At 51.5% G+C, this 26287-nt stretch overlaps 1 protein-coding gene across 1 annotated transcript; it reads left to right on the top strand.

The window, feature by feature from the left end:
- The first annotated feature begins 807 nt into the window (after positions 1 to 807).
- Positions 808 to 26287, top strand: NUMBL (NUMB like endocytic adaptor protein). Its single transcript, XM_036275078.1, has 10 exons — positions 808 to 847; positions 4143 to 4227; positions 6127 to 6266; positions 7363 to 7437; positions 7525 to 7599; positions 9203 to 9343; positions 17549 to 17738; positions 20178 to 20483; positions 23255 to 23371; positions 25129 to 26287. The coding sequence occupies exons 1-10, from the start codon at positions 824 to 826 to the stop codon at positions 25758 to 25760; spliced, it is 1785 nt and encodes a 594-aa protein (XP_036130971.1). The 5' UTR covers positions 808 to 823; the 3' UTR covers positions 25761 to 26287.

Raw genomic sequence — 26287 nt, 5'->3', positions numbered from 1 at the left:
CCCGCCGCCACCACCCCGACGCCCCGGCTCCCAATAACCTATCCTTTGCTAATGGACCTTAATGCCCCTGCCAGCTGCTTTACCAAACCCACAGAATCGGGCGGGAGCGGGGGCGCAGAGCGGCCAGACCGCGCCCTGGTCCCAGCCAGCATCCCCACGGCCTCCGCAGAGCCGATCGCGTCCGCACCAGGACGCTGGGGGTCTGTTCACTCCCCCCTCCCATTCCTTGCGAAAAGTGCCTCGTCACTGCTCCTGCCTGCCCCCGCCGGGCTGGGAAAATCGTGGGGTTAACTGGAAGATTAGAGGATGTGGGGCGGTGAGGCGCTTCCCGAAGCAACTCTTTCGGACGCAGAATTGAAGGAGATTCGAGGTCAGTGGTCAAGGAAAGGAAGGGAGTGCAGGCCTCGAAGGACCAGGGCAGAAAGTCTCCGCGAGGATCCAGTTCACGCTCACTCGGGGACTGGCCAATGGGCGTGGCGGGGCGGTGGCTGCACCGGGGAGGGCGGAGCTACATTTGCGTATGGGCGTGGCCTGGGAGCCGGAGCGAGGCTAGTGCCGGCGGGGCGCCGGGCCGGGGCGGAGTCTTTCTGTGAATCCAGCCGGCGGAGGGCCAGGGGGCGGGGCGGGGGCGAGGCGGGAGGGGCGCTCCTCCGCCCCCGGATCGGAAATCTGGAGCCGAGCAGGCTCGCGCGTGTGCATCCCACACCATTCCCGGGTCTCCGGCCCCGGCCAGCGTCCGCCACAGCCGCCGCCACAGCAGCCGCAGCACTCGGGGATCCGGGTCCAGCCGGGGCCGCGGGAGGCGGGGGCGCCCGGGCCCTGGATGTCCCGCAGCGCGGCGGCCAGCGTGAGAAGGGCGGGAGAGTGGGGCTCGGGTGGGGGGCGGCGCCGCTGCTGATGTGGCGGAGGGTGGGAGGCGGCCGTGGCGCCCGGATGGAGGGAGGGTGCCAAGGCTGGCAAGGGTGGTCCTGGGTGGGGGTCCGCCAACAGGCCACACCAAGCTAAAGCTTGGGAGACAGGGATCTCGCCACAGGCCCTCCTTTACCAAGGCCCTAGAGATGGGGATCCCGGACACAGAACTCCCCCTCAGAAAAATCAAGGACAGGGGACAGATTCTCAGAACAACTCCCTAGGCAAGGTTTTGGGGATGGGTCCAGGGCACAACGCCCATATGAAGCCAAGGCCTCCGGGAAGCAATTCCAGACCAGACGCCATCCCGACTCCTCCCTGCCCGAGGGGGTCTCCGAGCACAACAACCGTCTGAGCAAGGTCTTGACGAGGTCCCTGGGCACAGCTTCCCCACCAAGCCAAGGCCTGGGTGGGGGTGGGGGTGGGGGTGGGGGTGATTCCAGGCACGAGCTGTCCCCAGGCCTCAAAGGCATTCTGGGCACAGCATCGCCCCCCTCCCAATCCTTGGGCGGTGTCCCAGGAACAGCCCCTTCTCAAAACAAGTTCCCTGTGCCTAGGACTCCACCCCCACCCCAGCCTGCCTGAATACAATTAGGGAAATTTCAGGCACATCTCCCCTTCTCCCCCTGCTTGGTCAAGAGTCCCAGGGCACAAGTCCCCTGGGCCACCCCCTTTGTCCCTGGGGCTGCCCAGCTGCCTGGGAGTGGCCCCATCCTCAGATAATATGCTGTCCCCCAGGCTCCAGGATTCATGCTGGAAGGGGGGAGGCTCTCCAGAGAAAGGGTGCAGCCTTGTCTGTCTGCAGCATCTGAGGTGATGGCGGCTTTGTGTGTGGTACCTGGGGGGGAGGGGGAAGCAAGCGGTGGGGAGGTGGCTAAGAGTGTGACCCCGTGTTTGTGTGACTGGCTGTGTGTGTCTGTGCTGCAGGGGTCACTATGAGAAATCCTGTGTGTGCGCGCCTGTGTTTTGTGCTTGTGGTTGTGTCTGTGAGTGACCCCAGCATTTGTGTGACTGTTGTATGTGTGTATGACAGCTGCTCTGAAAGAACCCTATACTTTTTAGTCTGTTTGAGTGTGTGCATGGTTGTGACTGTGGGGTTGCCCCGTGTTTGTGTGCCTTCGTAACTATAACTGGGTATGTGACCGTGTATGTGTTGAGTCTGGGGTTGAGCATGTGTGTGGTTGTCTGAAGATGTGAGTGGAGTTGTGATTGTGTGTAAGTGGAGTTGTGTCTATGACTGATTATATTTGTGTCACACATGGGTCTGTGACACACAATGTCCCTGCAACTGGATATGTGACTGCTATTGTTTATGAAGTCAGTCACATTGTGCCCATGTGATGGGTTGTGTGATGGCAATGTGATTATATGTTTGCATGGCTGGTTGTGTGTTCAGAGCCATGTCTGTGTGTGTAACTGGGGTTGGATAAATGACTGCATCTAGCTCTGTGTGTTGATACTGAGTGATGGTGTGCAGTTATAGTCGCGAATGTGTGACTTGGGTTATGAACTTGACTTGAGGTCTGAAACTCTGGCTGACCATTAATAGTGGGTTATTTCACTGTGTCTGCGTCAAGATATAGGTGTGTTTGTTTGTGGTGGCACCAGCTTGCTGTGTGTTGGAGGGGGTGTAGGTGACTGGGGCTTCTACATTTGTGTATGACCTGCATGTCCGTGACCCCAGTGACTATATGTACTTGTGTCTGTCATGGCCTGTGAGAGTGTGTCTATAGATGTGTGACTGGGGTGTGTGTGTCTGTGTGTTAGACTGCTTGTGTTTGAGTGTGTGATTTGGTGACAGGGTGACTGTTGGGAACTGTCTTTTGCATAAATGCAGCTATAATGCTATGTCTGGGTCACTGCGTTTCTAAGCATGCACCTGACTGTGTGCTTGTGATTGTAAAGTGGAAATTGTGTATTGATGTCTCTGTGTGTGAGATATGTGTCTGGCTACATGGGGTTGTGATTGTATGTGGCCACTTGTCTGTGTGACGTGTGTTTCTCTGTGATGCTATGATGTGGTACAGCTGGGTATGGGATATTGGGTGCTGGGATTATACTGTGATATATGGCTGAGTAATATGGACACTGACTGAGACTTTGCATACAACTGCTTCTGAAATGTGCATGGCTGTGACTCTGAACCACTGGCTGTCTGGCTGTGTCTAAGTGTGGCCATCCTTGGATAGGTGTCTCTGGGTGCTTGTATGCATATCTTGAGTGTGCAAGCCTGTTTCTCTAACGCATGGGCCATGGCCATCAGTGTCTCTGTGTGATTGGGTATGGAAGACTGTCCATATAAGTTAGTTGATACTGTGACTAGATGCGAGGCCCTATGACTGGGCATGTGTGATTGTGTGATAGTGTGTGACCAAAAAGATGTGTTCGTGTGACTCATATAAGGGATTGCATATCCATGTGCAGCTGTGTGCCTGTAGGTGATTAAACACATGTGGCTGTGACTGGGTGTAGCTGTGTGTGACCAAATGTGTCTGCGAGCATCCATGACCAGATGTCAACACACAGCAGCGGAGCTAGGTGTGACAAGTGTTTATGTCTATGATTGCGTGTGTGACTGGGTGTGACTCTGTGAGTGGGTCTGTGACGTGAGTATCCTGGGTGGCTGCCCGAGGAAACATAACTGTCATTGGGTGTGGCTGTACGCGTGCCTCTCTGGTGGGTATGCCTGGGCTCAGCTCTTTTTATGTGGTTGAGAAAATAAAAGTGGCCAAATATCAGTAGCTGAGTGACCCGGTGTTTGTGGCAGTGCCTAGGCAGGCTAGGATCTGCATGCATGTAGACATATGTCAGTAGTGGAGACTGCGAATATCTGTGAACATGGCTATGTGACAAGGTGTTTTAGGTATGTCTGTGTATAACTAAATACACAGACCTGTCACCCGGTGCTAGGAACAACTGTAGGCATGAGTTGCATCATACATGTGACTGTATGTTTGTGTATCCCTGAATATGTGTCTAGAGGGTAAGGCCACTCCCTCCTTACACCATCCTTGTGGGTACTAAGCACCTCCTGAGGCCAGGATATCCCCTAAGAAATGCCCCCAAAACGCAACTAGGTGGCTCATTTTCCTTGTAACAGTTGCTATGACAACCAGGCTCTCATCAAGGAGCCTGAGATGGAGGGGGGTTGGCTGATGTTCAAGGAGGGGGGTGAAATAGGGTACTGCGCCCATCCGAAGCCAGCCTCTTACCTTTTCCTGTCCCTTGGGCAGGGCGGACCCAGAAGGCCTGAGCATCATCTGCCCCCAGCCCCCTGTGGGGCCCCGGGGCCCCCTGAGACCTCCAGGACGGAGCCAGGTGAGTAACCAGCTGGGGACAGGGCAGGGACTGAGTGGGTGGGTCTGCCTAGAACTGTCCCTTGTAGTCAGACAGGCCTAATCACACCCTTAAATCCCTTTCCTGCACACTTGGTAACCATCCAAGCCCAACTCGTGCACAGACACACAGACCTGGACTATGTCACTCACACACACACACACACACACACACTGGGACATTCAGACACACACTGACCTCCCCACACACACAAGTACAGGGTCACACAAACATACAGAAACATTCTCAGGCAACACCCAGACTCCCTCAGACAGGCGACTACTATCTGTCCTGCACAGATAGTCAGCCAGACTACATATACAGACCCACACTTTTATAGACAACAGCCGAACTTTCTCAAGCAGACGCTGCCTCACAGACAGCACCTGTGGACCCATTTTCTCATAAAGAGCTCATTTCTGCACACACAGTCTCAGAAATAGTACCCAGCACTCACAGACAACAGCCACATTCTCACACAGCCACATCCTTATAAAGAACAGCCACAAACAGCTCTCAAAGACAACAACCTCATGTTCTCACACACCCTCACAGATGCACAGATGACATACTGACACACCCTCAGAACAACACTCATGGACCCAACTCTACAACAACAGTCACATGCATTGACACACACACACGCACCCTCACAAACAACAGCTGCGGTCTTGGACATAGGCATGATCTCTTGGGTAACTGTCATACATATGCTGTCATAGGCAAAAGTGATCAATGACAATAGCCACACCCTCACACAGACACACAACTTTTAAGACAACAGCTTCTTGCTCAGAGACACATCCTCACAGGCAGCATTTCCTATCACACACTCACAACCACTCTCACACATAGACACCTTTCAGCAACACCCTTCAGGGACCTACACCGGCAGACAACAACCACACTCTTGGACATGGATCCCCTCACGGACAGCATGCAGACATACACTCTAGGAAGTAACCGCTCTCAGGCCCCCATCCTTTCAGGCAGCCTTCAGAAATACACACACTCACAACAGTTACATGTTCAGCTCTAGTTACCTCACAGATACCATTCAGCAACACAGTAGCACATACTTGCTTGCACACACATTGTCCCCATCTGCTCTTGGTGCAAAAAAAATGCCCTGGGTGTCTCCTCCTCCTCCCGGGACTGCCGGTATGGCTTATCAGTCAGTGAAGAGTGTCTTAGTCAATGCTGACTGTTTTAGTAGCTGGCCACCTGCACCCCTACCCCTACCTCTGACGGTCACAGGTGCACACTGCCCAGGGTCCCCTGCTTTAGACTAGATACAGTCATTAGAGGGGCGGTAGCTCAGGGGCACAGAGACAAGCCCTTGTTCTCCATACCCTCTGGCCTGGGCTCTGGACCTCAATCCCTGGATCTTCTAAGATCTCCCCCCATTGGACCCATGCAACTCCCAACTCCTGTGCCCTCTGACCACCTCATCCCCTGACCTCATTCCCCTAAAGCCATTCACCTCATGACCCCTGACTCCATGCCCTGCGATTCCAGTACCCTCCCATGCCTTGATTTCCCATTACTCTGTATCCTCTTGATTCTAGACTGGCACATCCCCAGTCTTCAGACCCCTAAAAGCAGTGACCCCTGTCCCAGACCTCCCTGCCCCTTAGCTCCACCCATGCCCTCTGAATCCCCACGCTGACTCTGGCGCTCCCCTGCTTCACTCCCTTCCCCTGTGCCCTGACTGCCGCTGCTCCTAGTTCCCTGGTCATACCCTCTGACCCAGTGACCCCCTAACCCTGTAACCCTACCCCTTTGTTATCTCACCCTGCTTCCTGAGCACTGTGTCCATTCCCCGTGAGCCCCATGCTTCTGACCCTGGCCCTTGACCCACTCTCTGTCCTGTGTCACCAGACGGGGCTGGCACCATGAACAAGTTACGGCAGAGTCTGCGGCGGCGGAAGCCAGCCTATGTGCCCGAGGCCTCGCGCCCACACCAGTGGCAGGCGGACGAGGATTCTGTGCGCAAGGGCACTTGCAGCTTCCCTGTCAGGGTGAGTGGGCGGGGCGGGAGCGGGGCGAGGGGCGGGGCGGGATGCCAGCCGTCCCAGCTGAGTGAGGAGGTTCTGGCCTGTGTGGCAGAGACAGGGCATGGACAAAGAACTGTGGAGCCTGCCAAAGTATGACTCCACTGCCTCAGTCCTTCCGAGCTGGGGTTCCAAACCTAGCCCCGGCCTGTGCTGCTCAGTTGGTTGAGCCTCTGGTACACTAAAACGTCCCTGGTTGGATTCCTTTACCGGCCGGTGCCCCCAGGTTGCCGGATCGACTCCCCAGTAGGGGGAATGCAGGAGCCAGCAGATCGATGTTTCTCTCACACATCAGTGTTTCTCTCTCCCTCTTTTCCTCTCTCTCTGAAAGCCATAAAAACATATTTTTAAAAAACAGAAACCTACACACATTCTCTTATACTAGGAAAATGTTGCTCAAGTGACATCATGCCTGGGTCACCCCATTTTGTGGGAGCTCACAATTTCCAGAGGGCACTGGAAAATCACAAACATTTTATAGCATTTGCACAACCATGATCCTTTGCAACACACACTACACTTTTATAAGGGAGACAGCAGGTTCGGGTTTACATCCCAATTTCGTCGCTTCCCTAGATGCAGACCTTGAGTGTGAGGTGTCGGTTGGGGAGTGTGGAAGGGAAGGCAGCCATTCCATGGTGGGTTACTAAGCTGCAGCTGTGGGCAACTGAGCTTAATTCCACTGGGGACTCTGGGAAGTAGAGCCACCCACCCACAGAGGGGGAGAGCTAGGGCATGTGTACCCCAACTCCCATCAGTCACTGCTGGCACCAGCCCTCAGGGACAGACATGCAGATGCTGGCACCCAGGACAGCAGTGATGGGTGAAGGCCCAGGGATAGAGGCAGGATGGGAATCACTTCTGCAGGCCTTGCTGCGGTTTCTCGTCTGTATATCTGGGTTGGAAGGCAGGACCCACCTTGTAGAGTTGAGGGGCAGAATCAATGAGTTAATACATACGACGTGCTTAGGACTTCATATGATGCATCGCAGCTGCTCAGGGGACACTGGGAGTTATTGATTACTGTGTTTATTTCATGTCTTCCTATTTCCTCCCTCCCAAGTACCTGGGCCACGTGGAGGTGGAGGAGTCCAGGGGGATGCATGTCTGTGAGGACGCCGTGAAGAAGCTGAAGGCGGTGAGTGAGGGGCTGGCGCAGGGAGGGGCAAGGTCAGACCGGACCAGGCAGCCCTCCTCAGGCCCTCTATTCTCACCTCCCCCGCAGATGGGCCGGAAGTCTGTGAAGTCAGTCCTGTGGGTGTCAGCGGATGGGCTCCGAGTGGTGGACGACAAGACCAAGGTAGGAGGCCCGTCGGGGTGGGAGAGCGCACCAGAGGGCCCCTCTCCTCGCCCTGCTCGAATGTGGCTGAGGATGCCTTCTCACGCACCTCTAGGATGTCCCTCCCTCAGGGGCTTTCTAGACTATACCATGTGCTGTTGCACGTCTTGGGACACCTCACAGTCATAATTCAGGACTGAGTCCTGTGGCTGTTTGTGAGCTGGCATAGAGAGTGGGTAAAAGCACAGACTGGAGCCCTGGCCAATTTGGCCAAGCGGTTAGAGCGTCAGCCTGCGGTCCAGAGAGACCCGGGTTCGGTTCCCGCTGAGGACATGTACCTCGGTTGCAGTTTGTCCCTGGCCCTGGTTGGTCGTGCGGGTGGTGGCCACTCGATGTGTCTCTTTCACATCGATATTTCCCTCTCTCTTCCTCTCTCTCCCTCCCACTCTATCTGTACAAAAAATGGAAAATGTCCTCGGGTGAGGATAAAAACATAAAAAAATGAAAAATAAAAAATAAAAGCACAGACTGGAGCAGCCGCCTCAGCTCCGACCCCAGCTCACCCACTTACCCACTGGGTGACCCTGGGTATGAGACATAACCCTTCTGTGCCTCAATTGTGTCACCTGTAAAATGGGAATAATGAAAGACCTTACCATTCTTTACCTGAGAAAGTATATCACGTAATTTAAAACTACACCTACGTCAGTTGACAGAGAATATCAACTAGGTGTTTCATCACCAAAAAGGATTTACTTGGGAAAAAGGTTTGCAACCCAGAGCACGCAGACATGGCCGCCACGTGCATGCTCTGGCCTGCGTGCCAGGGTGGAGGGGTGTTTATAGAAGGAAAGGGAAGTTAAGGGGAGTGGAAATTAGAACTATAGAGGTTTATTATAAACACAGAGTTCTTCCCGTAGGGTTCTTGTGATTACCTGGAGTGCAAGAACTTCCATGAGCCCTAGCTCCTCCCATACCCTCCTAACTGATTATGTTTGCTCAAAGTTCCTGTTAGTCTTTATCACCTGGAGCAGCATAAGTGTTCAGATCAATGAATGTTAGCTGTTATGTGTTTGTTGCCAGTCTACCCAGCCAGACAGGAGTGCCAGGGGGCCAAGATCTGGGTATCTGTTTGCTCACTTTTGAATTCCCTGCCTCCAGCCCAGAGACTACCAGAGGCGGCAGCCAAGCACATGATGAGAGTTAGGTTAGTGACCAAACAGTGTTGACACCTTTGCACAGGTAGTTCCCTCAGCCTGAAATACTGTTCCCTGCCTTTTTGCCTCCAGGAGGCTTTGCCTGACTCCACCCAACACACATACCCAAGTTGGGTCAGGCACCTCCTCTTGGCTCCTGCAGGCCCCTGTGCCTCCCCCATCCCATCTGTGACCTCTCTGCCTGTGCCTCCCTTGTTACGGCCTGGCTGTGACTCTGGGCTCTCTCCTGGTGATGGGTCTGATTCTGCACTGGGGGCCCCATGCCAACAGGGCCCGCAGCAGGATGCAGAGGTTGCTGAGCGCCTACCCCAATCAGGATGGAATCTAGAGCAGACACTAAGGGAATGTTGAGTGAATACATGAAAGACAGTTCACATTCCTCTCCTGGCCTCCCTGACCACTCCCAGGACCTGCTGGTGGACCAGACCATCGAAAAGGTCTCCTTCTGTGCTCCTGACCGCAACCTGGACAAGGCTTTCTCCTACATCTGCCGCGACGGGACCACCCGCCGCTGGATCTGCCACTGTTTCCTGGCACTCAAGGACTCCGTGAGTATCGCCAGATCCCAAAGCCTGCTGAGTCCTCTGCCATACCCCGGCAGCCCAGCCCCAGCCCCAGCCCCAGCCCGCCGAGTGGAGGCAGAAAAACCACTCACCTCTGCTCTCCAGGCCTGGTGTCCTCGTCCAGAAAAGGGACTGTACTCAGGGCTCCGAACCAGAGGGCTATGGGGGACTCAAGTGGGTTAATACACAGGATTTAGAACAGTGCCTGGCACATAGGATGCACTCAGGAAAACATTGGTTATCATCGTCCTCCTTATTAGCAGTAGTTCTTCATGTTTCTCTAACTTCTCTTTTATATCTATCTATCTATCTATCTAGATAGATAGATAGATAGATAGATAGAAAGATAGATATTTTTATTGATTTTGTTTTTTAGAGAGAGAGAGAGAAACACTGGTGCGAGAACATCAGTGGGCTGCCTCCTGCACGTCCCCTAGTCGGGGTTGAGCCCTTACCCAGGCATGTGCCCTGACTGGGAATTGAACAGGTGACCTCTTGGTGCATGGGACGATGCTCAACCCACTGAGCCGCACCGACCAGGAGTCTCTAACTTTTCTAATTGAGGATCATATACATACAGTCTTGTGCACTCCATGTCCAGCTTCGTGAATTTTTGTTTCTGGATAAACCCCACCCATGTCAAGTTGTTTTTCTGCCCCCAGCAGGTTCCCTCAGGCCCTTCTCAAACAATATCCCTCCCCCACTCTTCCTTCAGCCTTGATTCATTTTGCCTGTTTTTCTTTATATTTTGGAGGGGTCAAGGTCCCCTCTCAGAATAGGATGAAAGCAACAAATGGGCTGTCTTCTCAGAAGCATTCTCACAGTTAGGATTCTGAGGCTTGGGAAGAAAGCCCCCAGACACAGTGATTTCAGAGGCAGGCAACAGAGCAGTGGTGTGGCTCTCCACTCACCAGGGGCCACGGCTCCTTTCATCAGTGGCTGTGCTGAAGTATGGCTCCACTTTGTGACCCATGATAGATGCGCATGCCCCAACCTTCACATCTTCGTTCCAATCACAGAATGAAGAGAGGCATGCCCTTTCCTCTTTGGGAGCTGGGTATCATTTCTAATTGCATTCCATTGATCAGAACCTAGTCACATGGACATCCCTACCTGCAAGAAATGGAAAATAGTCTTTATTCTGCCCTGTCCCCCGGACCCTGGATTCAGTCCCCCACCCAACTTGTTAGGAAGCTACATTCTCAACCTCCTACATTAGCCAGTTCTTGGTTGCTGGCAATAGAAACTAATCTGGCTAACTTAAACCTAAAATAAGATTCATGGAAGGCTATGAGGAAGCTCAGAATTGAAGGGCATTCAGAGCATTAGGCATCAGGAAGGGCAGAGAGCAGGGCAGCCTGGGACGCTGCACCAGGGGACAGTTACTCCAGGGCACCATTATGAGATGAACCCACCTCTCAACGCTTTGGGTTCAGATTCTGGTAAGAGTGCATGGGATTGGCCTGGCCTGGGTCACTGTCTTCCCCTTGGCCAGGGGCAGGTGCAGCACCTAGACTGATTTATGCGGTGTTGCCAAGGAGTTCCCAGAGAGGATACTGGGGGACACTGGACAGGTAGAACAATGCCTGTACCTTGCAGACCTTAACAGTCTCCACTCAAGGATTCCTTCATATTTCAGAAATCCCCACTGCAAAGAGCTCTGAGCCCCCAAAAGGAGTCAGTACCCCCAAACTTCCTCACTCACACACACACGCACGCACACGCAATTTTAGAACTGAAGCCAAGGGTATAGAAAACAAATGTGAGGGTGTCAGTATTGATTAGCCGGTACTAACTGATGCCTGCCAGGGACTAGTGTGAAACCAGGGCCCATAGGAACTGCTATTTCTGGGGAATAGCAGAGTCGTTGTATCAGTTATGTGTTGTGCATAACGAATTTCTCCAAAATGTAGCAGCTTAAAATTTCAAGCACTTATTCTCTCTCACGTTTCTGTGGGTCAGGAATTTGGGAAAGACTCAGCTGAGAAGGGCTGGCTCCAGGGTCTCTCCCACTGGTGCATCAGATGGTGTGTGGGGCTGTAATACCAGGGACTGGCCGAGCAGCTCACCCTTCGTGTAGTCACAGGCCCTCTCCACAGGGTCTGCAGCACGGAGGCTTTAGAAAGCTGGTTTCTTTTCTTTCTTTCTTTTTTATTCCTCACCCGAGGATACCTTTCCATTTATCATCAGATAGAGTGGGAGGGACAGAGAGAAACATCGATGTGATAAAACCACATCGACTGGTTGCCTCCCCCACGACCTGGCGGGGGATGAACCACAACCTAGGTACTGCCCTTGACCGGAATCGAATCCGCGACTCATTGGTCCGCGGGCCGATGCTCTAACTGCTGAGCCAAACCGGCCAGGGCCAGAAAGCTGATTTCTTACATGATGGCATAGGGCTCCAAAACAAGGGGAGGGAGATGGAGATAGATCGGGGTGGGGGTTGCTTCAGCACAGTACTAGCCAGGAGGGGAAGGTGTGTTGCCTTTTGGACTTGTTAGAGACCACAGCCTTGTTTGTCCAGACAGTCGTAGAGGTCTAAACCGAGCCACCCAGCCAGGGCAGTCTTTTCACTCACTGGATAGTGTCCTTTGATGAGCAAACATTTTTAATTTTGATGAACTTCAGTTTATCTATTTTTTCTTTTCTTTGTGTGTGGTGTGTGTGTGTGTGTGTGTGTGTGTGCGCATGTTCTTGGTGTCATAACTAAGAATCCATGTTTTATTTATAAAATTCCATGTTTTAGCCTGGCCAGTGTGGCTCAGTGGATTGAGTGTTGTTCCATGGACTGAGAGGTCTTGGTTCAATTCCCGGTCAGGGCACATGCCCGGATTGCAGGTTCGATCCCCAGGGGGGGCCGTGTAGGAGGCAATCGATGTTTATCTCTCTCCCTTCCTCTCTTTAAAAAAAAAAAAATCAATGAAAACATATTTAGAAAGTTAAAAATCCCATGTTTTTAAATTTTTTTTATTTATTGATTTGTTTTTGTTACAGATGTTTCTCATTTTTCCCCCATTGACACCCTCCTCCCCTCCCCCCATCCCATCCCCAGCTTCCTTGTCTATGTTCATTGGTCATGCATTCATGCATATAAATTCTGTGGTTTATCTCTTAAAAATCCCATGTTTTATTCTAAGAGTTTTATAGTGTCAGTTCTTCTATTTAGGTATTTGATCCATTTTGAGTTAATTTTGGTAAATGGTGTGAGTTAGGGGTTCATCTTTTTTTTTCATGTGTGTATCTGTAGTCCTAGCACCATTTGTTAAAGAAACTATCCTTTCTCCATTGAATAGTCTTGGCACCCATATTGTCAAGACAATCAATACTCTGTAGATGTGTGGGAATATATCTGGTGGCTCAGCTCTGTTCCATTGGTCTATATGTCTATCCTTATGCCAGTTTCACACTGCTTTGACTACTGTAACTTTGAAGTTTTGAAACTGAAAAGTGTAAGTTTTATTTTGTTCTTTCTTGAAATCGTCTTGGCTATTCTGGGTTCCTTGCAATTCCATATACATTTTCGGATTAGCTTTTCCATTTCTGTAAGTGTCCATTGGGATTTTGACAGGGATTGCATTAAATCTGTAGACTTTGGGAAATACTGCCATCTTAACAAGATGAAGTCTTCCAATCCATGAACACAAGATGTTCCATTTATTTAGGTCCTTCTAAATTTTTTCAGTGATGTTTTGTAGTTTTCAGTATATATGTCTTTCATTTCCTTGGCTATATTTAGTCCTGACCATTTTGCTCTTTTAGATGCTACTGTAAATGAGATTATTGTCTTAATTTCATTTTTGCATTGTTCACTGTTAGTGTATATAGATGTAACTGATTTTTGTTGATTTTGTGCCTTGCAAGTTTGCTGAATTCATTTATTAACACTAATAATTGGTGGATTCTTTAGGACTTTCTACACGCAAGATCATGTCATCTGCAAATAGAGATAATTTTACTTCTCTCTTTCCAATTCCGATACCTTTTATTTCTTTTTGTGTGTGTGTCTAATTACTCTGGTTAGCACTTCCAATACAATGTTGAATAGAAGTCATGAAAATGGACATTCTTGTCTTGTTCCTGATCTTAGGGGAAAATTTCAGTATTTTACCACTGAGTATGATGTTAGCTGTGACTTTTTCATAAATGTCCTTTGTCAGGTTGAGGAAGTTCCTGTCTATTCCAAGTTTGTTGAGTGTTTTTTTTATCATGAAAGAGTGTTGAATTTTGTCAAATGCTTTTTCTGCATCAATCAAGATGATCATGTGGGTTTTTTCTTCATTCTACTAGTGTGTATTGATTGATTTTCATGTGTTAAACCAACCTTGCATTCCTTGGATAAATCCCACCTGATCATGGGGCATACTGTTTTTAATATGCTTCTGGATTCTGTTTGCTGGTGTTTTGTTGAAGATTTTTGTCCCCAAGTTTAACTTTTTTTTTTTTTTGATTGATTTTGGAGAGAGAGGAAGTGAAAGGGAGGGAGAGAGAGAAACATCAATGAGAGAGAACATCGATTGTCTGCCTCCTACATGGTCCCCACTGGGGATCAGGCCCACAACCCAGGCATATGCCCTGACCAGGAATTGAACCAGCGACCTCTTGGTGCATGGTTCAGCACTCAACCACTGAGCCACACCTGCTGGACCCCAAGTTTAACTTTAAGAGGTGGTTGAACATCTTGGTTAAGAAACAGAAGTCTTCCCTGACTACTGTGGCTCAGTAGTTAGAGTGTCAGCCCGTGCACTGAAGCAATCTGGTTCGATTGCTCATCAAGGGCACATACCTGGGTTGCAGGTTGGATCCCCCGCCCTGGTCAGGGCACATGCAGGAGGTAACCAGTGTGTCTCTCATCACATCAATGTTTCTCTCTCTCACACTCCCTCCCTCCCTTCCACTCTCTCTAAAAAAAATCAATGGAAAAAATATCTTTGGGTTAACAACAACAACAAAAAAAACAGAGGTCTGACAGATCTCATGAAAATCCCAATTCTGCCACTCATTATGATGGGTGTATTAACTGAGCCTCCATTTCTTCATCTGTAAACCAGGTTCATAAGAGTGTGCACCTCCTGGCTATTGTGAGGATTCCGTAAAAGGATGCAAGTCAGGGCTCAGCCTGGCCTGGATATATTTACACTGACACAGTGTGGTGTTCTCTGTGCTGCACACCTTGCATATATTAGTTTACCTAGTTCCTGCAGTAACCCTATGAAGTAGGTGCTGTTAGGGAGACTTCCTTTTACAGATGAGGAGGCTCAGGCACTGCACTGAGAGGTGAAGTGATTTTCTTGAGAACACACAGCTGGAAATTGGGAAGCCAGCATTAACCCGGGCTGTCTGGCCTTGGAGCCTCTCAAGTAGGCACTCAGGAAACAGTGACTGTCGTTTCTTACTCTCAGCATCCTATTACAAATGTTTTCAAGCAAAGTTGAAAGACTTGTACAGTAACCAGCCACCTGTACACATACCACCCAGATTTGCCCGTGCTCACTCTGTTGCTTATCTGTCCATCTCATTTCTGATGCCTTTTAAAGTTGCAGATACCAGAACACTTCCCCCAAACACTTCGGCATGTATACCATTAAGTAGAATTCATATTTTTTCCAGATTTTTTTTTTTAAGTACAATAGCTATTTATTCAGCCTCTCATCATGCCAGAATGTTCTGTGCATCTCCCGCTGTACTGAGCACACCCTCTGGAGAACAGGCAACATTATACATCAAATTATATTTCGTGTTACCCGATTCTATAAATGCGAAGTGAAAATGATTTCAGTTTCTTTTAACATTACTAGTGACCAATTCAGCATAAGATGTGAGGCGCAACATCTTAGTAAAATGACACAAAAAGAGCAGTAATGTAATTTTCACTTAAGGTTAACTTGCCATAATTTGTTATGAATATACCAAGACAGTCTTTTAAAATGTTATGTTTGCTAAGATTCTGGCAACAGCTTTATGTAACAAGGCACAGTGTACCTGTCCTGCCACTCAACTTGCATGTGATGTCTCAGCTTGAATATGAAACTATGACAAGAGCTAACCTAAAACCTGCCTTTCACATGCTAAATATCTTGGCGAGAATGCCATTAAATGCAGTAAGGAATTTAAGATAGCAAGAATAAAAAGTTAATAAAAGCTAAACATCACAGCCTAAATAAAATTCATATAAAACTGTTACTGGTCACATAAAGTTTTCCTGACTGGCTAAAACTTAACAGTATAAAACATGCATTTTAGAATATTTAGCTATCAAGTTCAAAAAGTCCCAGTGTCTAAGCCCTGGCCAGGTAGCTCAGTTGGTTAGAGCATCGTCCCGATACGCCGAGGTTGCAGGTTCAGTCCTCAATCAGGGCACGTACAGGAGTCAACCAATGAACATATAAATAAATGGAACAATCTCTCTCTCTCTCTCTTTCTTTCTGAAAAGAAAAAGTACCAGTGTCTATTTGTTTTTATTATTATTTTTATTTTATTTATTTTTTATTGCTTTCAGAGAGAGAGAGGAAGGAAGAGAGAGAGAAACATCGATGAGGGAGAACATCAATCAGCCACCTCCTGCACGGCCCCCCACTGGGGATCGGGCCCACAACCTGGGCATGTGCCCTGACCAGGAATCGAACCCTTGACCTCTTGGTGCATGGGTGGACGCACAACCACTGAACCACACCAGCTGGGCCCAGTGTCTATTTGAAATGACTCCTCTCCATAGCCAAAGTGTAGTCAAAATTAATTCAAATGTTATAAAACATTCTAATGCTAAAAGTCATTCAGTATTATTGAACTGGAGATAAATCCCAGAACTTCCGGGGCTTTCTTGTGCTGTAAAAGGCTGTTTCTCTGGTTCACTCAAGCAGCTTCCGACAGAGTCCAACGATGCCACTAAGCTCGGTAACGCACCAGACTGCAGTACCCAGCTCTGGCCTCCTCCCAAAACATGGCAACTGTGTCCCCAAAAATAGGATGTGTGAGGGTAAAAGGCACAGTATTCTGCTAGCTAAAGGAATAGCAAACCAGCCCGGCAACCCTAAACGCTCCTTTTCCAGGTAAATAAAATATACAAGGGGGAAAAATTAAAATGCACTTACCTACAGAGTAAGGATTTTAAAATACCAATGTAATCCCTGTTTCAGAAATGTTAACTGTAGTCACCTGGTCACGTCCATTTATGTATTTTTTTAGAGAGAGGAAGGGGGGGAAGAGATAGAAACATCGATGAGAGAGAATGTCGATTGACTGCTTCCCGCATGTCCCCCACTGGGGATCAGTCCCACAAGTTGGCATGTGCCCTGACCGGGAGTCAAACTGGGACCTCTTGGTGCGTGGGTCGACACTCAACCACTGAGCCACACCAGCCAGGCCCATTTACATCTTAATGATGTATCCAGACTTGATTTATCATTAAATACTTCTAGTCAAAAATATTAACTTTAGCCCCCCTGCCCCTTCCCTGTCCATCTCCACCCCACCCCCTAAGAAACAGCCACTATTCTGACTTTTCGCCATAGATTAGTTTTGCCTGTTTTAGAAGTTCATATAAATGGTGGCATATAGTATTGCACTCTGTTTCTATTCCCATCCCCTCGGCCCCCTTCCATTTGGCAACCATCAGCTTGTTCTCTGTATCTATAGGTCTGTTTCTCTTTTGTTTTGTTTTTCTATTTATTTTGCTTTTTAGATTCCACATAAAAGTGAAATCATTCGGTTTTTCTTTCTCTGACTCATTTCACGTAACAGAATGCCCTTTAGGTTCATCCATGTGGTTGCAAATGGCAAGATGTCACTTTTTTATGGCTGAGTAATATTCCATTGCATCTACATACCACATTTTCTTTGTCCGTTCATCTACTGATCTCTCGGCTGTTGTGAATGATGCTGCAGTGAACAGAGTTTGCACATGTGTTTTTCTTTTCTTTCGCTAAATAGCCAGAAGTGGAATTGCTGGGTCATATGGCATCTCTGTTTTTAATTTTTTGAGGAAGCTCCATAGTCTTGAACTTTTGTTTCCGGCTGTGTTCACTCAGGGATGTCACTGGTATCCCTCTAGATGCTGGTGTTCAGGGAGGCACCGAGAGGCGGAGGGATTGTCGGGGTCACCAGGCACCTCACTGCTGGAACCCAGGGCTCCTGGTGTCCAGTCTGCCCAGCTCAGCGTCTCTGACGCCCCACCCCAACCTCTTCCCGCAGGGCGAGAGGCTGAGCCACGCGGTGGGCTGTGCGTTTGCCGCCTGCCTGGAGCGGAAACAGCGGCGGGAGAAGGAGTGCGGGGTCACGGCGACCTTCGATGCCAGCCGCACCAGCTTCGCCCGGGAGGGCTCCTTCCGCCTGTCGGGGGGCGGGCGGCCTGCTGAGCGAGAGGCTCTGGACAAGAAGAAAGGTGGGTGCTGGCCAGAGGGGAGGGCAGGGCTGGGCACAGTGGGCCCGGTGGGGCCAGGGTCCGGTTTGCAGGGGAAGTTGGAGTTACAGGGCCTCTGCAGTTGACAAAGGGCAGCGCCAGCCACAGAGTTCGGCTGCAGTTTCCAAAGCTCACTTTAGTTCAAGGAGTTCTCTGGGGCGTCTTTTGTAGGCCACAGACGCCTCTGTGACCTGCCGGCTCAGGGAGGTTCCCTGGCTTTTCAGACTGTGTACGAAAAAATGAAATAGAAAATACCAGAATAATCGAATGTAGTAAGGATAAGTATAGCTTAGTGATATTTTTATTTCAGTATATGTATTTGCACGTGTGTACGTTTTATGTGTGTATGTGGAATGGGTTACCACGTAAAGGGTATTTCTTACTCTAGGTTGCCATCAAGAAAGTTTGAATAATATCTGATAGACTCTAACATTCTAGGGGAATGGCAAATACCCATGTACGTTCTAAAAATTGTTATTTTAAACATAAGTGTCTTATGCAAAGAATTTTGCAATTGGCAAAACAGATTACAAAGTAAAGTAAACAAAGTCAAGTTAACAGAGGGCCTGGTCTTTGGGGGATTGTCTACAAAGAACTCACTGAGTCCTTACACGGCCCTTCACCGTGTGCAGATATTTCTTTAGTGTTAATATAGGGGATTAGAATTTACAAAGACTGTTGTCACATGCTTTCGAGGTTGCAAAGGGTTTTGCTGCTTCCGAAGGGTATTCTAGCCTGCAGGTACTTGGCGCTGTGGAAAGCACTGTCCAGCTTGTGCGGCGGCCGGAGAGGTGACAGTGCGTGATGATCCCCGTGATGATCTGAGCCTTATCACGCCTCGGGCGCGCGGAGTCACGGTCTCCGGCCCTGCGCTCATACAAAGAGCCCTTTCTGGCCCTGGCCGGTTTGGCTCAGCGGTTAGAGCGTCAGCCTGCGGTCCGGAGAGACCCGGGTTCGGTTCCCGCTAAGGGCATGTACCTCGGTTGCAGTTTGTCCCCGGCCCTGGTTGGTCGTGCGGGTGGCAGCCACTTGATGCGTCCCTTTCACATCGATGTTTCTCTCTCTCTCTCCCTCCTGCTCTATCTGAACAAAGAATGAAAAAGTGTCCTCGGGTGAGGATAAAAAAAAAAAAAAAAAAAAAAACAAAGAGCCCTTTCTGGCTTTGCAGTGGAGCGTGTGTGTCACAAAGTTGTTTACCGAGTTTTTATCAGATTACAAAGCGTAGAATGTTTACGGACTCTTCTGACCCTCTCAGGAGCCCCCGGGGGCGGGGGTTGGGGAGCAGCAGAGGGATGTTTATCTCAGGTTCACAGTTGGGAAGCTGGAGCCCAGAGAGCAGAGGGGACTTCCTGAGGTCACACAGTGAAGGACCCGGGGGGGCACAGGTGGTTTCCCGGTTCCAACCTGTCCCAGGCTATTTCCACTGCTCTGGGCCAGGCCTGGTGAGAGCCTCAACCTGGAAGAGGAGGAAGCAATGCCGGGGGACCTCCCTGCTCTCTGGGCCTCAGTTTACTCTCCCTGGGATTCAGGCTGCAGCTTGGGTGAGGCCCCGATTGGAGGGTGTGTGTGTGTGTTTGTGTATTGGCAGGGGTGAGGGTACCCCGCTAGTTGAAAAGCATGCCTTGGGCTGAGTGGGAGGACAGGTGTCCCTCAGAGAACAGAGGACAGTCCCAGAGCGGAAGAAGCCTAGGCTGAGGAGCTGGAAAGATCTGGAAAACTCCCCAGAGGAAGAAGTGTGCCAAGCTGGTCTAGAAGGATATGGGGAGACTGGAGGAAGGGACGAGGCAGTGAGGTGGGAAGAATAGTGGGAGGTAGAGGCAGAGAGAAAAGCAGACAGAATGACAGATGCAGGCAGCGTGGCGTGGGGAGACCAAGCCAGAGGGAGGCGGTCTGGGGTGATTGTTTGGACCACCAACTCCAGTCAGCCTGCCTCTTGTCAGCACTGGCGCTTGGGCAAGTCACTTACCGTTGCTGGACCTCAGTTTCCACATCTGTAAAGTGGGGAGACTGGTAGTGCTGACCTCAGTGGGTGGCTGCAAAGACTGAATGCGTTACAATTGAAAAGCACTTAGAACAAGGCCTGATACGTTGGTCATGCACCAAGTAAGTGTCCATTAAATTAGTCAGAAAAGGAGACGTAGGTCTCATAGGGAAATGGGACAGCAGAGGGAAATAGATTGGTGGCATAAAGCTAGAGACGCACAGAAGGTCAGGTTGGGGGACAATTTCTCAGTGGCCTCCTGGGGAAAATCATCTAGGCTTGGGGGGCGGCGAGGGGCATTTGGGGCCCTGACCAGCCTGTCTTGAGGGCAGGATACACTGAGTGAGGAAAGCAGCCTTGGGGCACGACCAGAGCACCAAGGGAGAGGCCTCGAATGCCAAGGTGAGGTGTCTAACCACCTGTCTCCTCCATGTTTACAGCAGAGGCAGCAGCTGCCCCCACTGTGGCTCCCGGCCCTGCCCAGCCCGGGCATGTGTCCCCGACACCGGCCACCACATCCCCTGGTGAGAAGGGTGAGGCAGGCACCCCGGTGGCTGCAGGCACCACTGCAGCTGCCATCCCCCGTCGCCATGCCCCCCTGGAGCAGCTGGTTCGCCAGGGCTCCTTCCGTGGGTTCCCGGCGCTCAGCCAGAAGAACTCACCTTTCAAACGGCAGCTGAGCCTACGGCTGAATGAGCTGCCATCCACGCTGCAGCGCCGCACTGACTTCCAGGTGAAGAGCACAGGTGAGCCCCGGATCAATACCACTGTGTGCGCAGGAGATGGAGAACAGGTGGTAGGCACATGATTGATTAGCACCGTCCCCTGTGTGCAAAGGGAGAGAAGTGGAACACATTGTGATCGATTAGCAGTGTCTGCTGTGGGCAAAGGATAAAAGGAAGGTGGCACAAGTCATGATCGGGTGGCCGTGTCTGCTGTGGTTGGGGAAAGGCGAGAGGGGCCGATTAGCAAAGTCCGCCCTGGACAAGGGGCGGAGGGCAGCTGCGCCGATGCCATGGTTTTGCTCAGGAGGAGACGAGGCACCACAGGCTAATGCTCCCTGCAAGCATTTACCAGTCGAGCCGTGACGTCTGGCCAGGTGAAGAGTTCAGGCTGAGTCGCGGAGGATTGTGATGGATTAGCAGTGTCCGCCTAGGGCCAGGAGGATAGAGCGATGGCTGACATCACGATCTTACTACAGTGTCTGCCATGGACAAAAAAGAGAAGGTGGCACACCACGTGAGTGATCAGCAATGTTTGCCCTGGGCAAGGGAGAAGGAGAGCGATAGGAGTGTTGTGTTTTCACGAAGGAGAGACTGCTGGGATTTGGCAGGAGGAAACGAAATGAAGGCCACAGTGAGCATGGGAATCATGGAGTCAAGGATCAGGGTGATGATCTGTGATGTCACTTGTGGGCAAAGGAGTAGGCCAGGGCAGCACCCACCGTTATTGATTAGCAATGTCTGCCATGGGTGGTGCTAGGAGAGAGGCAGCATAAATGTCCTGTTTTGCTTGGAGGGAAGATGGAGTTCCAGGGACCTGTCTTCCAGCATTTGGCCAATAGAGCCATGAGGTCTGGCTAGGTGAGGGGTGAGGTGAGCACAGAGTGCAATGGTGCAAAAAAGCATTGTGCTCCATTACTAATGTCTGCCATGGGCCTGGGAAGGGGGAGAGGTGGCAGGGTACCATATCTTGCCCAAGGGAGACAGGCGGGAGGGCTGCCTTTCCTCCCAGCTGTCGGTGAAGTCATGCGGTCTGGCCTGCTCTCCTGCCTCCAGACACCTAATCTGAGACACCTCCCCCTCACGGCCTGGAGGACTGGTGTGGGAGGTGTCAATCTGGATCCAGGAGGCTGGGCTGCTCCAGAAGGGGAACAGATGCTGGTGCTTGTTGAGAAGGACGCGCGTTCACTCTGTGTCCTGCCGCATCCCGCTTTCGCTGTCCTTTCGCAACCTGACATTCAGCGCACATGCTCCCGGAGAGGTGGCAGCCCCCTGGGCTTTATCTGGAAGCTTCACTCGCCTGTAGCCAGTTGCTCATTTGCTTGGATGTGACTTGTCACACTAAAATTTCACCAACTCATACAGACGTCCCAGTCTGCTGTAGGTGTCACACACTTAGTCATGTGCTCACCAGAGACACACACACTGGGAAGCTGCACAATCAGATGTTGCAGCCACACACTTAGAAACCACAGATCCAGAAATCACACGCCCAGACGGATACGTGGCTCACAAACCATACCCCCGATTCACGCACACTTGGAAGTCACACGTGCAGATTCACGAACACATTCATGTGTTACATGGGCAGATTGGCTCACACTTGGGAATCGCAGTCAGGTCGCCACACACCTGGATCTCAGTCACATTCAGATGCCACATCCTCAAAGCTGCACACTCATTCGGACTAACACACGTGGTCGTCACGTAATTGACCTGGAAGCCATGTACCCTCCCATCTGCACACCCCCACGTCACACCTGCTGACTCCCATAGTCAGTTTCTTTTTCATGCTCACCGCAGGATCACAGATGCTCCTTGGAGACAAACATGCTGAGATATCACACACTTGTCACACACCACACTTGGCAGGTCCTTTGTTGTTTATTCAGATGGTACCTTTGCTCATCCCAAGTGCTCACGAGGCCACCAAACCTGCTCAGTGTCTTCCCTCGTGATATATGTTACAGGCAGGGTGGACAGGTCCCCATTGTGCCACCCAAAGCAGGACAAATGATCCCCGGCCAGTGAAAACAGTGTGGCCAACATCCATTTTGACTGGTCGATGCTCTTGCCATCTGTGTAGTTAAACATATTTCTTAAATTCATGTTTTTAAGCATTTCAAATATTTCTTCTTGTTTGTGGCTGCAGATAGGTCCTCCTTGATTTGGGGGCCCTGTGACTGTCTGCCATCTAATTGTCGGGGAAATCCCCCGGGGCCGAGAGCTCAGAGAAGGAGGCTAACTGCTCCGTCGCTACGTCGAGTTTATTAAGGGCACTGACACAAGGCACAGCTTGGGCAGCAGCAGGACCACAGGGATGTCCCCTGTGCCATGTGTCAGGCACTACGGGATTCTAGAGGACAGGGCAGGAGGGAGGGGGACTGGGCACAACCGGCCCAATAAGGGGAAACACCTTACATGCTTGTGTGGGGCTGGGCGGTGACCACTTGCAGGAACCAGCACACCGGGGCCTGGGGAGGGGGGCGGCCAGACGGTCTCTGAGGGGCTTTGCAGGAAGCCATCTCTCTCCTGGCCCCGATCTAGCTTGTGGGTCCAGCAGCGGTCACATCATGGAACAGCCTCTCCTCTACACCAACGTCACACATTACTTGTTCCACTCAGATGTCACACACACATATATGCACAGAGTTATCATTTTGTGACCATGGCCACTTAGTTACTTCAGAGCGGACCCATTGACCCACACACCTTGTGAGAGGGCCACCTGAGGGCGCAGGGGTCAAGAACAGGGTCTGGGCCTGGTCACTGACCTCCTTTCCCTGACTTCCCAGTGCCCGAGATGGAGCCTCCCGGCGCCAGTGACAGCGACAGCATCAACGCTCTGTGCACGCAGATCAGCTCGTCTTTCGCCGGAGCTGGGGCACCAGGGCCACCGCCTGCCTCAGCAGGTAAGCCCAGCCCGGTGCCCCCTGCGTTCTCCTGCTCCCTCCAGGGCCACCTCAGGGTCTCCAGGAAGCCTGGCATCCCACAGGCTTAGAGTATGGGACCACCTTAGCCCACTGATCACCTTGGAACCATGGGATTTTTTTTGTTTTGTTTTTAAATCCTCACCCAAAGATATGTTTTTATTGATTTGAGAGAGAGAAGCATCGATCGGTTGCCTCCCATATGTGCCCTGACAGGGGATCGAACCCACAACCTAGGTATGTGCCCCGACCAGGAATCCTTTTGGTGTACAGGATGATGCTCCAACCAACTGAGCCACCTGACAAGGGCCCCGTAGGATTGTTCTTTTTTTTTTTTTTTTTTTTTTATCCTCATCCGAGGACATTTTTCCATTTTTTGTACAGACAGAGTGGGAGGGAGAGAGAGAAAGAGAGAGAGAGGGAAACATCGATGTGAAAGGGACACATCGAGTGGCTGCCACCCGCACGACCTACCAGGGCCGGGGACAAACTGCAACCGAGGTACATGCCCTTAGCGGGAACCGAACCCGGGCCTCTCCGGACCCCAGGCGGACGCTCTAACCGCTGAGCCAAACCGGCCAGGGCCGTAGGATTGTTCTTAAACCTTCCTGTCTTAGAATAATAAAATTCAGAAACCTACAGCCTCAGAATCACAGGACATGTGAATGTGACAGACTTGAAGCTGTGGAACCTCGGATGTCCAGCGTTAGAAGAGGCTCTCTAGAAACAGCGCCTCGGACACCTTAGGGGCACGGAGCACCTAGGCTCGCAAGCAATGTAAATGTAAAACTCTAGAATCTAAGAAAACAGAAACTTAAAGTCATCGAAACTTACTCATTCCTTGAGAATAGTACAGTCTGAGAAAGATCCATGGTGCCTTAGAATCTTAGCCTCCTAAAACAAAACTGTTTTGTTTTTTCTTAAAGAGAAACCCGGGTTCTGGTCCCTGCTGGGTTCTTATTTATTTTTTTATCCTCACCTGAGGACATTTTTTCATTTTTTGTTCAGATAGATTAGGAAGGAGAGGGAGGGAGGGAGGGAGGGAGGGAGGGAGGGAGGGAGGGAGGGAGGGAGGGAGGGACAAACATCGATGTGAAAGGGACACATCGAGTGGCTGCCACCCACACAACCCAACCAGGGCTGGGGACAAACTGCAACCGAGGTACATGCCCTTAGCGGGAACCAAACCCCAGTCTCTCAGGACCGCAGGCCAACGCTCTAACCACTGAGCCAAACCGGCCAGGGCTTTATTTTTTTATTTAAAAAAAATTTTTTTTTTCTGTATTGATTTTAGAGAGAGGAAGGGAGAGAGAGAGACATATCGATGAGAGTGAACATTGATTGGCCACCTCCTGCATGCCCCCCAGTGGGGATCGGGCCCACAACCTGGGCATGTGCCCTGACCAGGAATCGAACCCATGACCTCTTGGTGCATGGGTCGATGCTCAACCACTGAGCCACACCGGCTGGCTAAAACAAAACATTCTTAAAATACTAGAACCAAAGGTGATATTAACAGGTCTGGCACCGACCCATCAGAAGTGAACTGGCCTCGGTGGTTGTCAGTCCCGACTCTGCTTTTCTGTCTTGGGGCCTTAGGATCTCAGAACTGTGTTTTCCTGGCCCTGTGGAACCGTGATGTGGTCCAGGATAGATTCGAGCCTGGTTCCGGAGTCTGAGCCAGCCTTGGGTTCTTTCCGATGCAGCCCTTGCCCTCACCATCCCTCTCCTCTATCCAGGGTCTTCTGCCTGGGGTGAGCCCTCCGTGGCCCCGGCAGCTGCCTTCCAGCCTGGGCACAAGCGGACCCCTTCAGAGGCCGAGAGGTGGCTGGAAGAGGTGTCCCAGGTGGCCAAAGCGCAGCAGCAGCAGCAGCAGCAGCAGCAGCAAGTGTCCTTGGTGCCTGCCGTACCCCCTCCCCTGCAGCCCTTCCCCGCCCCTGTGGGGCCTTTCGATGCTGCACCTGCCCAGGTGGCCCTGTTTCTGCCGCCCCCACACATGCAGCCCCCTTTTGTGCCCACCTACCCAGGCTTGGGCTACCCGCCCATGCCCCGCGTGCCCGTGGTGGGCATCACACCCTCACAGATGGTGGCCAACGCCTTCTGCTCAGCTGCCCAGCCCCAGCCCCAGCCCGCCACCCTGCTTGGGAAAGCTGGAGCCTTCCCGCCCCCTGCTGCACCCAGTGCCCCTGGGGGCCAGGCCCCCCCACGCCCCAATGGGGCACCCTGGCCTCCAGAACCAGCACCTGCCCCGGCCCCTGAGTTGGACCCCTTTGAGGCCCAGTGGGCAGCACTAGAAGGCAAACCCGCTGCAGAGAAACCTTCTAACCCCTTCTCGGGCGACCTGCAAAAGACCTTCGAGATTGAACTGTAGCCCGAGCCGCCCCGTTATCTCCAGGTGCCCCACACCTGGGAGTGGAGGCCCACCTCTCCCTCATCCTGCTCCACGGGGCTGCGCCCCTCAACATCCCCTCTAACCCCTTCTCTGGACCACCCCCACAACCACTATAGAACCGACATTGTGCCGCCCAGGTTGTGACCAGATGGAATTCAGGGACGGACCCAGCCTGGCTAAGGGACCCGCTTCACTGCCAGACGTAGGCTGGCAAGGCTCCTCCCCCAGCCAGACGCAGGGATGGCCACAGTCCCGCTGAGTGCCCTCGGCTCAAGCTACTTTTCCAGTTTCTGTTGTTGACCTTCCACCTTCCGGTGTTGGGTGGGATGGGGGAGGGATGCCCACTTAGGTCGCCCCCCCACACACAGCACAAGCAAAGGGCTTCCCTCTGCCCACCCGCTGCGTCACTGCCAATGCTGTGCTCACCCCAGTTACCCCCTCTCCCCCACTCAGGGGCCCACATCCTCCTAGGGCCAAGGTCTCGGGGGCAGGGGCCAAGTTGGGGG

This window comes from Molossus molossus, unplaced genomic scaffold (genome assembly GCF_014108415.1).
Source record: "Molossus molossus isolate mMolMol1 unplaced genomic scaffold, mMolMol1.p scaffold_m16_p_21, whole genome shotgun sequence".
Lineage (NCBI taxonomy): Eukaryota > Metazoa > Chordata > Mammalia > Chiroptera > Molossidae > Molossus > Molossus molossus.
The sequence above is the reverse complement of the archived record's forward strand: the minus strand, read 5'-3'. Positions and strand labels throughout refer to the sequence as shown.